At 39.6% G+C, this 12,323-nt stretch overlaps 1 protein-coding gene across 1 annotated transcript in view; it reads right to left on the bottom strand.

Annotated features, from left to right (window-relative positions):
* The window catches only part of glg1a (golgi glycoprotein 1a), a 32,381-nt gene extending 23,649 nt beyond the window's left edge, over positions 1–8,732 (bottom strand). The window contains exon 1 of the mRNA XM_027272701.1: positions 8,219–8,732. Within this exon, the coding sequence (XP_027128502.1) occupies positions 8,219–8,551 (333 nt within the window). The 5' untranslated portion in view covers positions 8,552–8,732. The remainder of the gene's footprint in view (positions 1–8,218) is intronic.
* Positions 8,733–12,323: the final 3,591 nt, after the last annotated feature.

Here is a 12,323-nt window from a genome sequence, read left to right as displayed (position 1 = left end):
CTGCTACATTCATTTGTATGTTGCATTTTACTGCAGTAGATACTTCATATACTGTTGGCCATGGTAGCCTTACCATAAAAATAAATTAATTACAGGCCTGTGACAGTTAAGAGATCACATCTCACAGTATTTATTTACCATTAAAAACAAAAATGAGACTAGTTTTCTAACAAAACAAAGCCAAATCGAAAATACAGTTTGTTCCCATATTCACTGCCTTGACTTTTTGGTTATCCTGTAATTCTGCTACTGATTGGGAGGGGGTGTAATCCTAGATGGAGCCGGCCAGTTTAATCAAACAGCATAGGACATTTATTTTATCTTTTGTGTTTCTAGACCAGGCACGGGGGAAAACCCCACCTCTGCACAAACTCAAGTCGACTTCTGGACTGTACAGCCAAACATCACATCACTCTGCTGCAGAGCACAATGTGACTCATGTGGGCATGTATCCAGCTCTGTCAGGAGATCTGCATGTTCAGAAAGCCAAAAACGTCTCCTCTCTTTAATCCTGTGTTGATTTAAAAGCCAAAATAAACCAACACTGATGAATCCAGCCCTTTTCTGACCAAACAGAATATTACCTGTTCAGGTGAATTGGGATCAACTGTCGTATTATTCCCACTCTTCTGCATACATGTCAAACACACTGTAACCGACTGTTAGAGCAGAAATCTAACACAACAGGAGGGAATAAAACCAATAGAGCCGACACACCCGTTCACATACTTTAGTCAGACTGAGGCACTCAGGCTCTTTGTTTACAGATGTCCCTGCTCCACTCGCTGAGAGTGAAAACTGTGAAAGCTCCATCTCCATTTAATAGCTGCAGCTAAATTAAACTTAATCAGTTCTCCTCATTTTGTCTTGGGAAAAAAAAAAACGGCATGAGGCTGAGCTATAATTGGAAGCGAGGAGGTGAGAGGAAGATATTCAGAGAGAAAATGACACATGGAGTGATAGAAAGAGGAGAGACTCCAGAGGGAAACCAGCCATTTCCAACACCTTCTGAGTCATGAAGCACAGAGCTCAGCAGCTGGGTGTTGGGGTTCATAGAGTCCTGATTCTTAAAGCTGTCACCAAAGATTAGAAAACTGAAATCAAATCCTTTGAAAAGCTGCAGAATTTAACATTTTATATAGTTTGACATTAAATCAGCTGATATCAGTTTCTACACTCTTCAAGCTTGAAGACGTCATGACAAATTACATAAAATATTAAAACAATACATAAACCTAAGCACACTTGAATAGCGTAGATTAGCATCTCACCATTATTATATTGATTAATCAATGCTGGGTGAAAAATGGCCATCACAATTGAAAATATAGGTAATGTCAACAGTCTAAACCCAAACATATTCAACACATCAGCATATCTCCACATTTGTACAGAGGCCTTGACTGGCCGTAGAGGGAAAAGTTGACTTGTTCCCACATTTTGAGTGATTCACGAGATATAATTTGTTCAAGGTTCAAAATATTATTTACAATTATATGCCCAGATCGTGTGATAAATACAATATGCAATATGTGTTTACTAGCAGATCTTATGCTCTCTAATATAGTAAGCCCTCAGACGCAGAGCATCAACATACAGCAGGATCCGTTTCAGTCAGGATGGTGACTAAGCCAACGAATACGCAGATTTATTGATCTCGTGTCATGTCTTGACTTTAGTGGATCTTAACATATCAGGTATGGTACTAATCTACAGATAATGCGGGTCAAGTTAAGACCAAACATTTCTATGGATGTCAGTTTTTGAGCCACGACACAGACCAAAATGTGGCCTACAGCAGACTGGGGAGGCTTCCTTTGTAACCTAGCAGTTAGCAGTAAAGAGTCAGGAGTCTGCATAAAACAGAGCAGTCAAGAACCAACTGCTATAAAAGATGAATTCCCAGCCATGCTGGATTAAATGCACACTTCCCATGTAGTTTTCAGTAACAAGCTCATCAAACAAAAAAGAAAAAAGTGAGACTTTAAAGCGATTTGAGTGATTTAATTATAATGGCATGATGAACAAAACGTCTCTGCTACTCGAAACATAAGAGTGTAATGTGGTTCATTTGAATTTCAAGGACTTTTTAAAGCACTTTCATTTTCAAAGGATTCAGTACTTGCTATACCAGCTCCTAAAACTTAACACCATCACATTGGTATCGGCTGTGTATTCATAGTTTCAATGCTTTTCTGCCCGTCAACTAAATGATAAATCCACTAATCCTTTTAGTTCTAACATTTAAATACATTCACGAGCATCTGGTCTAAAAACAGAGCCAGTGCAGTAGATTATGGAGCAGAGAAAATGAGCGTCTCTAGTGGACGTCAGAAAGACAGCATATCAAAGCCAGAACTTGATGCTGCCACATCCTGTAACATTGGAGGTTACAGTGAGAAATGCATGCTGCACTTATAGTCAGCCAATTAAAAACTAATCATGGATGCCTTGTGGCAGCACATCAGCAAACAGAAGCTGCTTAAACATTTTTCCCCTGACTGAGGTCAGCTAAAAACACTCTTTAGCGCCAGCTTATTTCTTTGTTTTTGTTTTATTTGACTCTCCACCGAGAGAACACGTGCTTTTTTTTTTTACCGACCAGCTGACAACACACAGAAAAGACTGAAAACAGCTGGTGACACTGACATTTAATCAAACCGTGAGCCGCAGGAGAAGCAAACACATGTATTGAATTAACCCTTTTAATAAGAATACTTTTAAAATCTAAATTGGTTCCTCTAACATGTCACCACACTCACCTGGCAGTGATACGTTAACTAACCTTTGTGGCATTGGTGTGTTTTATGTCTGATTCTGATTGGAGGTGGTTTTATTTGAACAGTCCGGTTGAAACAGAGATATATAAACTAAAACGCTATAAAGATTAGGTTAAAGACAATTATACATTTACATATAACTCACAATTTAGTGAGATGAGATGAGCCATGTCATGCCTTCCCATGTGAGTTTGTTGGTTTGTCCCTTAAAAAAAGTGTGTCAGATTTAGGGGGCTCTATTTACTATTTCTATTTTCTATCCATTTGAATCATCAAGCCAGTGAATATTTACACCTCGATATTTCTATTTTTAAATCACCCATAAATCAGAAAATACTATACAGTCGTGAAAGAAATACATTTTCCACTTATTTTGGGAATAAAATGTCGCATGAACCAGGCTATGGATGATATGAGCAAAGCCGTTTGGTTCAGAAACAACTCATTTTGAGCAAACAGCCTTTAAAAGATGTGTGTTGTAAAATCCCATACATTTTGAGACACTACAAGTGAATAGGGTCAAAATTTGAACTGGTAGACGTCGCCAGGAACATGCAAATGAGCCATTTTCAAACAACGTCACTGTTTCTACATGCATAACAGTAGCAGAGCTGCGGTTGGATTAACACTTTCAGATAAATGTCAACAATAAGCCTGAACGGACCGCCAGACACTGGAAGGATACAAAAGGATGTTGCTCAGCAACCAGGAATACTTGTTTCTTCTTGTTTTTGATGGGTACATTACCAAAATAAATGCGTCAGAACTAACTAAAAGCTCCTGTCTTTGTTTAGGGTAATGCAAGGTGAGCCTATAAAAGCAGCAGGGATTCAGTACTCAGAGATGTTTCTATTATTGTTTTATCATCGGGGCACAGACAACCTCCTCTGACATGCTGCTGTTAGAAATTCAGGTGTTTTCTCACTGCAGCTGTTCTGATAGCAGCGCTGGAACAAGTAATCAAACCATGTACTTTAATAGAAGCACCAGTAAGACAGTAATAGGAAAACACCCCATAAAGTATACATGTTTATAGTTTAAATGACAATAGAAACAGAGGTCAAATGTACTTAATCACCACAGCAGTGTTTATTATAAATAATAAATGTTACTAATGTTGTAATTTAGGTGGTGATACACTTAATTGCCATAAGTATATAGAGATTTGACTCGTCCATTTGTGTGCTTTTGATCTGCAGCTGTTTTGCCGTTTTGGGCTCTGTAGTTTCAATGAAGGGAAATCTTAATGCTACAGTCGTGATATTTTAGACAATAGTGTCTTACAACTTGTTGGCAAGAGTTACGGGAAGGCTTTTTCCTGTTTCAACATGACAATGGCCCCATGCAGAAAGCCAAACTCTGTAAAGTTTTCCCAATTTGATGAGACAGAATTTGAGGACTGCAGAAAGCCCTGACCTCAACCCTATCAAAAACGTTTGGGATTATCTGGAAGCACAACTTTATCTCCCAACATCAGTGCTGCACCAGCATCTAAATCCATCAGATAAAGTGAGAGGAGAAAAAAGTACCTTTGATACAGAGTCAAACAAAAGATGGAAGTCTCCCAAAATGGAGAAAGCCAACTGTATTTCAGTTAGTTTGTGGTATTTAGCCAAGACACTGTCTGGGTTGGAGGCTCCATTACTTGTGCTGCTCAACGGCAGCTTTTTTTTTTAAAGATAATGTCCTGTTGTCTTAATATGCTAATTGGCAATTATCAAACTGGGAACAAGCTGGAGAAGACAGGGAGGCTGTGACAGATACAGGCGCATGGAGGTTTCGTGCAGCCGACAGGCCAGAGCAAAACCTTCAATCTCTAGAGCCTCCTCCTCCCTCTGGACTCTGAGTCTCTGCACCACGTACACAAAACCACAGCCACCAGCAGGACTGACAGCGGGCAGGACAGAGACACACAAAAATGCTACCAGTCTAAAAGCAGCTCCTAATCTTACCCTCGAACCAGAGAACAGCAGCAGCAGCAGCAGCAGAGTGCCAGCTGGGCAGCTCGGGGCCTTCACACAGAATGTGGACGAGCTCTACGGTAGCACACAACGTTTGTCGTGGTCGTTGAGAGGTGAGACATCACACCAAAAAGCCTGGTTCACTGAGTCTTAAGCTGCAGTCATGTCATTTTGTAAAAACTATAGAATCAACCGTTTTGCTAAAAAAATACAGCTCACAAAGGGTGAATGATTTATCTTTTACACAAGTGAGGAACCAAATGTTATAATCAGGACAAGGGTAGACAACAATGACATAACATGACCAACATGTATTACAATATCTGCTTGAGTTTGAAAATTAATAAGTACTTAATTAAAAGTAGATATAATGAAGTGGTTGGGGATGGTTGATTTCTCAGCCCACCGGCTTCTTTTTAGTATCTTTTGGCAGATTTTCTTTTCCTTGTTGAAGCAACAGAACATACTTTAAGACTGTGGATATTATGTAGTGGAAGCATTTGGATATTTGGTGCCAGCTTGCAGACAAGTATTTTAGAATTGGTTTCAAGTCCAGTTGCTTTTTTCAGGACACAGGAGAAGTGGAAAATATGTTGAATTCTCTAGGAAAATGCAGGTTGGTTAGAGTGTTTACAATTTTGAGATGTCTGGAATTTGTTTTTCTGAATGAAACTTTAAAAGTGTATCACAGTGGTAAATTGTTGCACTCTCCAGAAAGAACACAGCCCAGGCCATTCAGACATAAACTTTACTGCAATAAAAACAAGAATGAGGAAGCTCTTCTTGGGTCTCAGTAACAGAAGGTGGGATAAAAGACTGCAGGAAGTCGAAAACGCGGGGCTTGTTTGCCGACAGAGTATCTCATTTTGCAGCAGTGTCATAACTAACCGTAAACAATCACACAGCCAAAACCACTGAGAAAACCCAAAAAAAAACAAGATTTAATATCTGACATAAAAGCATTTCCATTTTTCAGTTCGCCTCATTCACAGAGGCGTTAAAGGGGTCTTCAGAGGTCTTGATAGTAATCAGCCAGCTACCTGGAACTGGTACACTGAAATGTCAAGTTGCATACAACATGAACCTGCCACTGTGTGTGATGAATGAAGAAATTTAAAAGAAGACAACTGTATCTAATTTACCTTTCTCTTGGCAGACAGGAAAGAACTGGAACATCAGGAACAAATTTATTAGCCAATAATGGGAAACTTATTATATTTTATTCCAATAATAATAAAAATAATAATTTATTCTAAATCCTTGAATCCTGTTCTACGAAAGCCAAAGTATGGTTGTGAAGTGGTGGAAACCACTTGCTACATTATGAGCATCTGAGCATGCTCCTTCTATCCTTTCCCCAGCAGCTACTGTCCTGCAATTTTCTATAGGAAGACACAGTGTATCATGACGGCTTCTACCACAAGAAGGGATGCTGTGTTGTGACTGTGAATAAGCAGATAATGGGCACAAACTGAAGCTTGTCTTAGCTGCTGAAAGCCCCCGTCGTAGCGTATAGAGATCTTTCAGTCTGCTGTAGGCCTGCTGTTGACAAGCAGCTAATGAGCTTAAAGAAGCGAGTGAGCAGTCAGTCGCCACCCAGTCAACAGGCTCCATCCTGAGCTGATCTCTCGGGTCACACTTGAATGGGCTTAAAAGGTCACAAAAGCAACCAAGAGAACTAACAACAAAAAAAAAAATCATCACACAAGTTTAACGAGAACTGGGAGTCTGAGTGTGTGTGAGAAGGAAATGACTATACTATCTAATCTTATTGTGAATCAGGAAGGCAATATACAGTAGTCTCTCTAGTCAGGGCGTGAACAATACCTTCTCCAGCCTGCAAAACTAAAACCACAGATCTTCAACTTAAATTCAGTTTAGAAATGAGCTGAGCAGGTCTCAATTAAACGGTTAGCCAACATTCATAGTGGTATTTTTTTGTTCCAGTCATTCGTCGACTAAAAATGCCAGTAATTTGTTGGCTCTGGCTCCTCAAATACAAGGATTTGATGCTTCTCTCTGTTTCATATTATTGTGATGTGGATATGATGAAGTTTTGGACTGTTGGACTAGACAAAACAAGACATTTGAAGACATCACCATGTCCCAGTGATGGATCATTTTTCACTTTTGTGACCGTATATTGACCAAATTATTGATGGATTGATTAGCTGTGTTGTGTTTGTCAAATAATACTTTTGTTAGCCGTCTTTTCCATTAAGGAAGAACTAAATGAAAATATCTGCATTATTATTTCGCAGGTTTTGCAGCACATAAATATCCAAATATCCATTTTATTGCCACTGCTATTAAAAAGGGCACAAGAGGTACATTATCTTTTTTTATCGTTTTATGGTGATGATGTGTTGCCTAAACATGTCGGGACAACAGTCCATACCCCAAAGCCACAGTGACTACTAATCCTGGTGTTGCCCCGGGCTGAAGTGGGAGGCACTGACAACCTTTCCCAGGGGAAAAAGTCTGAGAGCAAAATGGGTTTTAAACTGTCCTGTCTGCCTCACATTAATGTTAGCAAGAAAAAAAATGGACCAGACTGGACCCACCATCAACAAGCACTTCAGTTAGCTGTCAGTCATTACAGCCATTAGAGCTTATTGCTGTGTAACTGAACGTCTGAAATTAAATCAAACGTTGTAATTATCGATCATTCACGGAGTCAAACGTCAAGCTGGGTAACGGTTACGTGAGCTAACGTCTCGCTAACTGCTAGCAACGGTTACGACAACGGTTAGCTGGTAGTTAGCTGCCTTCATGACAGCTAACCTGGTTAGTTTTAAAAAGTTACCAGGTCACTGAGGGGTCTGAACCAGCTCATGGTGAGCTGTGGTTATGAACTGTTACGTCGGCCAGTTTTACACGTAGCCGCCTAGCTGACTTGGTCCGGATAGAAGACGTCTTATAACGCCAGACTGCGCTCACAATCTGCCCGTTTATCGACAAATCTGTCCGTTAAATCACCGACAACAAGCCGAGCGAAACTTTGACTGAAAAATCTGCAACGACTGAGTCGTCTGATAAATTCGGCTCACAGGTTTTCCACAAAGCAGCATTCATATCAGACTCGCCCCTTTGTTTTTCTGCTAATCGGCGTCACGCTGGTCCAATTTCGGTGTGTTTAAGGCGTTAAACTGAAGAAATATGAGCAGACACCGTTAAAGAATTTGATCGTCTTCAAAAAAAGGTGAGCGTCGTTTGTTGCATTGCATCATGCCGAACTGAGAAGTGGAGCATGGAGGCTCTGGATATGTTTTCATTATTGTTCTACAATGCCTGCCAAACTGAAGATGCCATCATAGGTTATAAATTGCTGATTTTCTGACCGACATTTAGCGTGACGTTCTCTCAATACGAGGGCTAGCGGCTGGCTAACGGTGGCAGCTAACGTTAGCTGGTTCGTTCGGCAGGCACACCCTGCTTCTTTCCCTGCGACCACACAGCCCTGCTCCGCCGCTTTACCTCTTTCTTGTCCTGGAGACACTCCAGCACCGCCAGGTTGTTGTTCCACGAATGTTTGGGGCAAAGCCGGGTCAGGTCTTCCCTGCACACCGCCTCCTCAGCCAACTTCCAGCCGGCAGAGCGCCTCCGAGGGAGCGAGGCCCCGGCGCCCGGGTTCCTCTCAGCTGCTCCCGGGTTCACCGCAACCGGAGCCAGACCTGCGGGTGAATTCTGTGCGTTATCGGATCTACCAGGAGCTCTGTTTATATTAATGCCATCTCCTCGAATTGGATGCACAAACGACAAGATGCACATCAAAAGCAGGAGCAGAGGAACACGTATACAGTCCGCCATCTTCACAGAGCCAGTCAGCCTGCTGCTGCATTCAGGAGCTGTCGGAAATATGGGATCTCGGAGTAAAGTTGCAGGTGTTTTTTTTCTCTCTCGAGGATGGCAGTGAACAGCTCATGAATATTTAATGAGCGCGTGTGGGTTCATGCTCTGAGTCATCCAATCACACAATGCACACCGTGAAAACGTGGGTACGTCATCCAATCACACAATGCACACCGTGAAAACGTGGGTACAGATAACAGTCAAATATCTGTCACCTTACCACAAGAAACATAAATATGCTTTGCTACAAAATACTTTATAATTATTAATTTATAAGAAAAATTAGGGTTCCAAAACACTAAACGAATGATGTAAAAACTCACCCATAGAAGAATATAATACATAATAGCACAAGCATGATGTTATTCTATTTTTTTTAATTATTATTATTAAAAGATTCAAACCAAATACATGTCTTTTGATTAGGACTGGGCGATATATCAATGTTTGAATCTAGATCGATATATTTTTAAACAAGACCATATCGTTAATGTCGATATAGTTTATTTTGCGTTAAAATGACTATACATTTCTTCCCTTGAGCTGCCAGTTTGCTTTTATTTCTCCTCAGGTCTCCCACTGCTCGTTGGCGTCGTCTCGTCAGAGTCTCCAAGAAAAAGACACTAGATTTGTCGCTAGTCGCTTTTTGGGAAAAAATCGCTAGAGGGTCTGAAAAGTCAAGGTCTCATAAATGTTTCATTTTTAAAATAAGGCTTAGTAATCTCCTGAAATATCTAGTCACTGTAGTCTTTGTCATCAAGCGACTGAAAGAGGAGGTAATAATATATTTGTTAGGGACTATTTTCAGCGGCGGATAATTTCACATTTGTTGCCCCAGTGCACTTATGTGTACAAGACCTCCTTCTAGTGGCGTGTGAAGGAATCTCTGATCAAAATACTACAAAATGAAGAATGAATGATTACATTTCCTTGTTTGATTATCAGCCTACTACAGTCACATTTACGCATGTTGCATCCATGATTAGTTAAGAGCTCAAATGTGACGAGGAAATTGTCCGTGGAGGCCAAATGAATGCTTTGAAAACACTGCATCGTGGTGTTGAGCTGCGGATGAGGAGTACCACTTTTCCACAGGACAATGAGTGAGTCAAAATGAAATACAGTCACTGATGTGTTTTTAACAACAATGGGGCTCTATGGCTTAAAGGAAGAAGATACATCAGGCTTTGATACAGACACAATACTTGTTAGTAGAAATATTCACTGTTTTTTTTTTCATGTGATTCCAGCGTAAAGACCTTTCTTGTATAATCTCCTATTAGTGCAGAATGAATTCTAATGATGAAAAGATTTGGTATCTGTGTATATGTCAGCTCATAAGTACCAAGAAATGTCAGTAAATACCAGCGATGTTTTAGAAACTTCATTACATCATTTGTTTACCAGAGAGAACAGACTGTTTATTTCATATCACATACTCCTGTCACACTTCTTGAATAATCAGATTTCAAAATCCTTATCTAAATCTTTATTTATGTTATGCTGATGCATTATAACAAGATGTTTTAAACTTTGAAATAACAGCACCAGTTGGGCTATTATATTCCTGGATTGCTTGATAAATTAATTAAAGATTAGGATAAAGGATTAATTCATACAAAAAAACACCTGACTTATTTTCTGTCAATCGACTACTAGTATGGAACTGGGACACGGCGATCAACCATCCTGAACTCGAGGTCAACATGGAGTTTGCATAAAAACAAATAAAAGAGGAGACAGTGTTTATAAGACAAGCAGAAGAACTGGGTCGTAACAAAATACTTTCACTCACATAACATATCAGGGCGTTTCTCCTTCCACGTTGCCTTTCTCCAGATACAGTAAGAGGGAAATTGGAAACTTATTGTGGTTACCTTGTGGTTAGTCAATTAAACAAAGCTACAACATGACCTGCCAAGTGAAGAAGGATGTGAGTAATAAAGTACTAAATACACATGAATAAAAATAAACTCATCTACTCCACCCCCACCTATGATCGGCCCATTTGTTGGATATTCAGGTGGAGACAGCAGGCAAGTACACATCACCTGAAAGCTGAGAACCTGAAGATTAAACTGAGATGCAGTCTTTAACAAAACAATGTGTTTTGTTTAGGCTCCTGTTCAAATATTGCAAGGTGCAATATTTGGCTTCGAGTGAATAAGGTCTTAATACATTGTGATAGAAGTAAATGATGGATATTCCCATGCTTCCCATCCATATTTCGTGTCATAAGTTGTTGCAGCAGTTTTAGAGTTGACACCATTTGTTACAGATTTGGTGTAAAATCTAAAAATAAATTGACAAGTACAGCATGAATCGTATCTTAATGTTGTCTTAATGTGGTATTAAGACAACATTAAGATACGATTCATGCTGTACTATTTCTTAACATTTTCTAATTACTGTATGAATTGCAATTTTCAGAAATTGGATGTCTTAATGAATTCTCTTGCTCAGAAACCCCCTTATAGTCAACATATAAATAAAAGCCATTCATCCCCTGAATGCACGAGGTCTTTGTGGTTTCATGAGGCTGTGATTATCCTCGTGATCACAATAGGTCATTTTGTACAATGAGGTCAAGTTTCAATTACTCTCACTACAATGAAATTGCTACTATAGGGACTAACATTATCACACATGAATACAATTGGGCTCATTGAATCCGTAAGAGTCTCAGCTTTACAGTCAGTCCACATCTAAGCAATTCCAGTACAGCTTAGAGACCATCAACATGCAGAAATCTATAAATGCAAATGCACATTTATACAGCATACTAGAAAATAAGGGGTCATGGGACCCCTTTGAATATGGCCATATTGCCAAAACTTACATTTACATTACATTGACTAACTTTGGGGTTCTATTTAGCCACATTCCCAAGCCAGCATCACCAGCACCAACCAGTGGATGCCTGAGGTCTTCTCGTCATATGATACCAGCATCTTCACTCTAATTTTAAAATAGCTTGCTACAGCCTCACATGGACATGTTTTCCAATTTAAAACATGAATGAATTACATTTATTCTTTGTCAATATAATAATTAACAAAAATGTGCAGTCAGTCTAGACATAGACATACTAACCATGGACTGTGTTTGCTACTTCTGTAATATAGGAATTTACGAGCATGCCTTGAAAGCAGCATCTTGGAGAAATATGTTTCTAGACTGAAACATCCCATAGTGACTGTTCTGCAGTGTAATATAGTATTACAAATGATGTAGGTGACATGAATCTGCAGATGGTTTGAATAACATTTGATGACACCGTGTGTCACTTTAATGACATATCAACGGGAAGTGTTGCACTAGCATTTTGAGATAGATAGATAGATAGATAGATAGATAGATAGATAGATAGATAGATAGATAGATAGATAGATAGATAGATAGATAGATAGATAGCTAGATAGATAGCATCTTTAACATGTTGTTCTTTTAGGAAAGAGGAAAGAGTTTTTGCTGGAGCACAGAGCACAAAGCGGCAGGGCTTATAGGAAGGGTCAATTGGTCAGACTTAACATAGTTAGCAGCTGGCCTTCATATCAAACAGCTTTAAATCATCGTCTGTGAACTGTTTAACTGTTCACAGACAAGGAAATGTAAGTTTGACTTATGTTAAATTTAATCATGTTTGTCGACTTCCTTCCTCACTCGTGTGTATCCTGTGGTTATGTGGAAGTTGTAGCAACCAGAGCCAAATGAAACCGGCCATTACATG

Source organism: Larimichthys crocea, chromosome XXI (assembly GCF_000972845.2).
Source record: "Larimichthys crocea isolate SSNF chromosome XXI, L_crocea_2.0, whole genome shotgun sequence".
Classification (NCBI taxonomy): Eukaryota; Metazoa; Chordata; class Actinopteri; family Sciaenidae; genus Larimichthys; species Larimichthys crocea.
The sequence above is the reverse complement of the archived record's forward strand: the minus strand, read 5'-3'. Positions and strand labels throughout refer to the sequence as shown.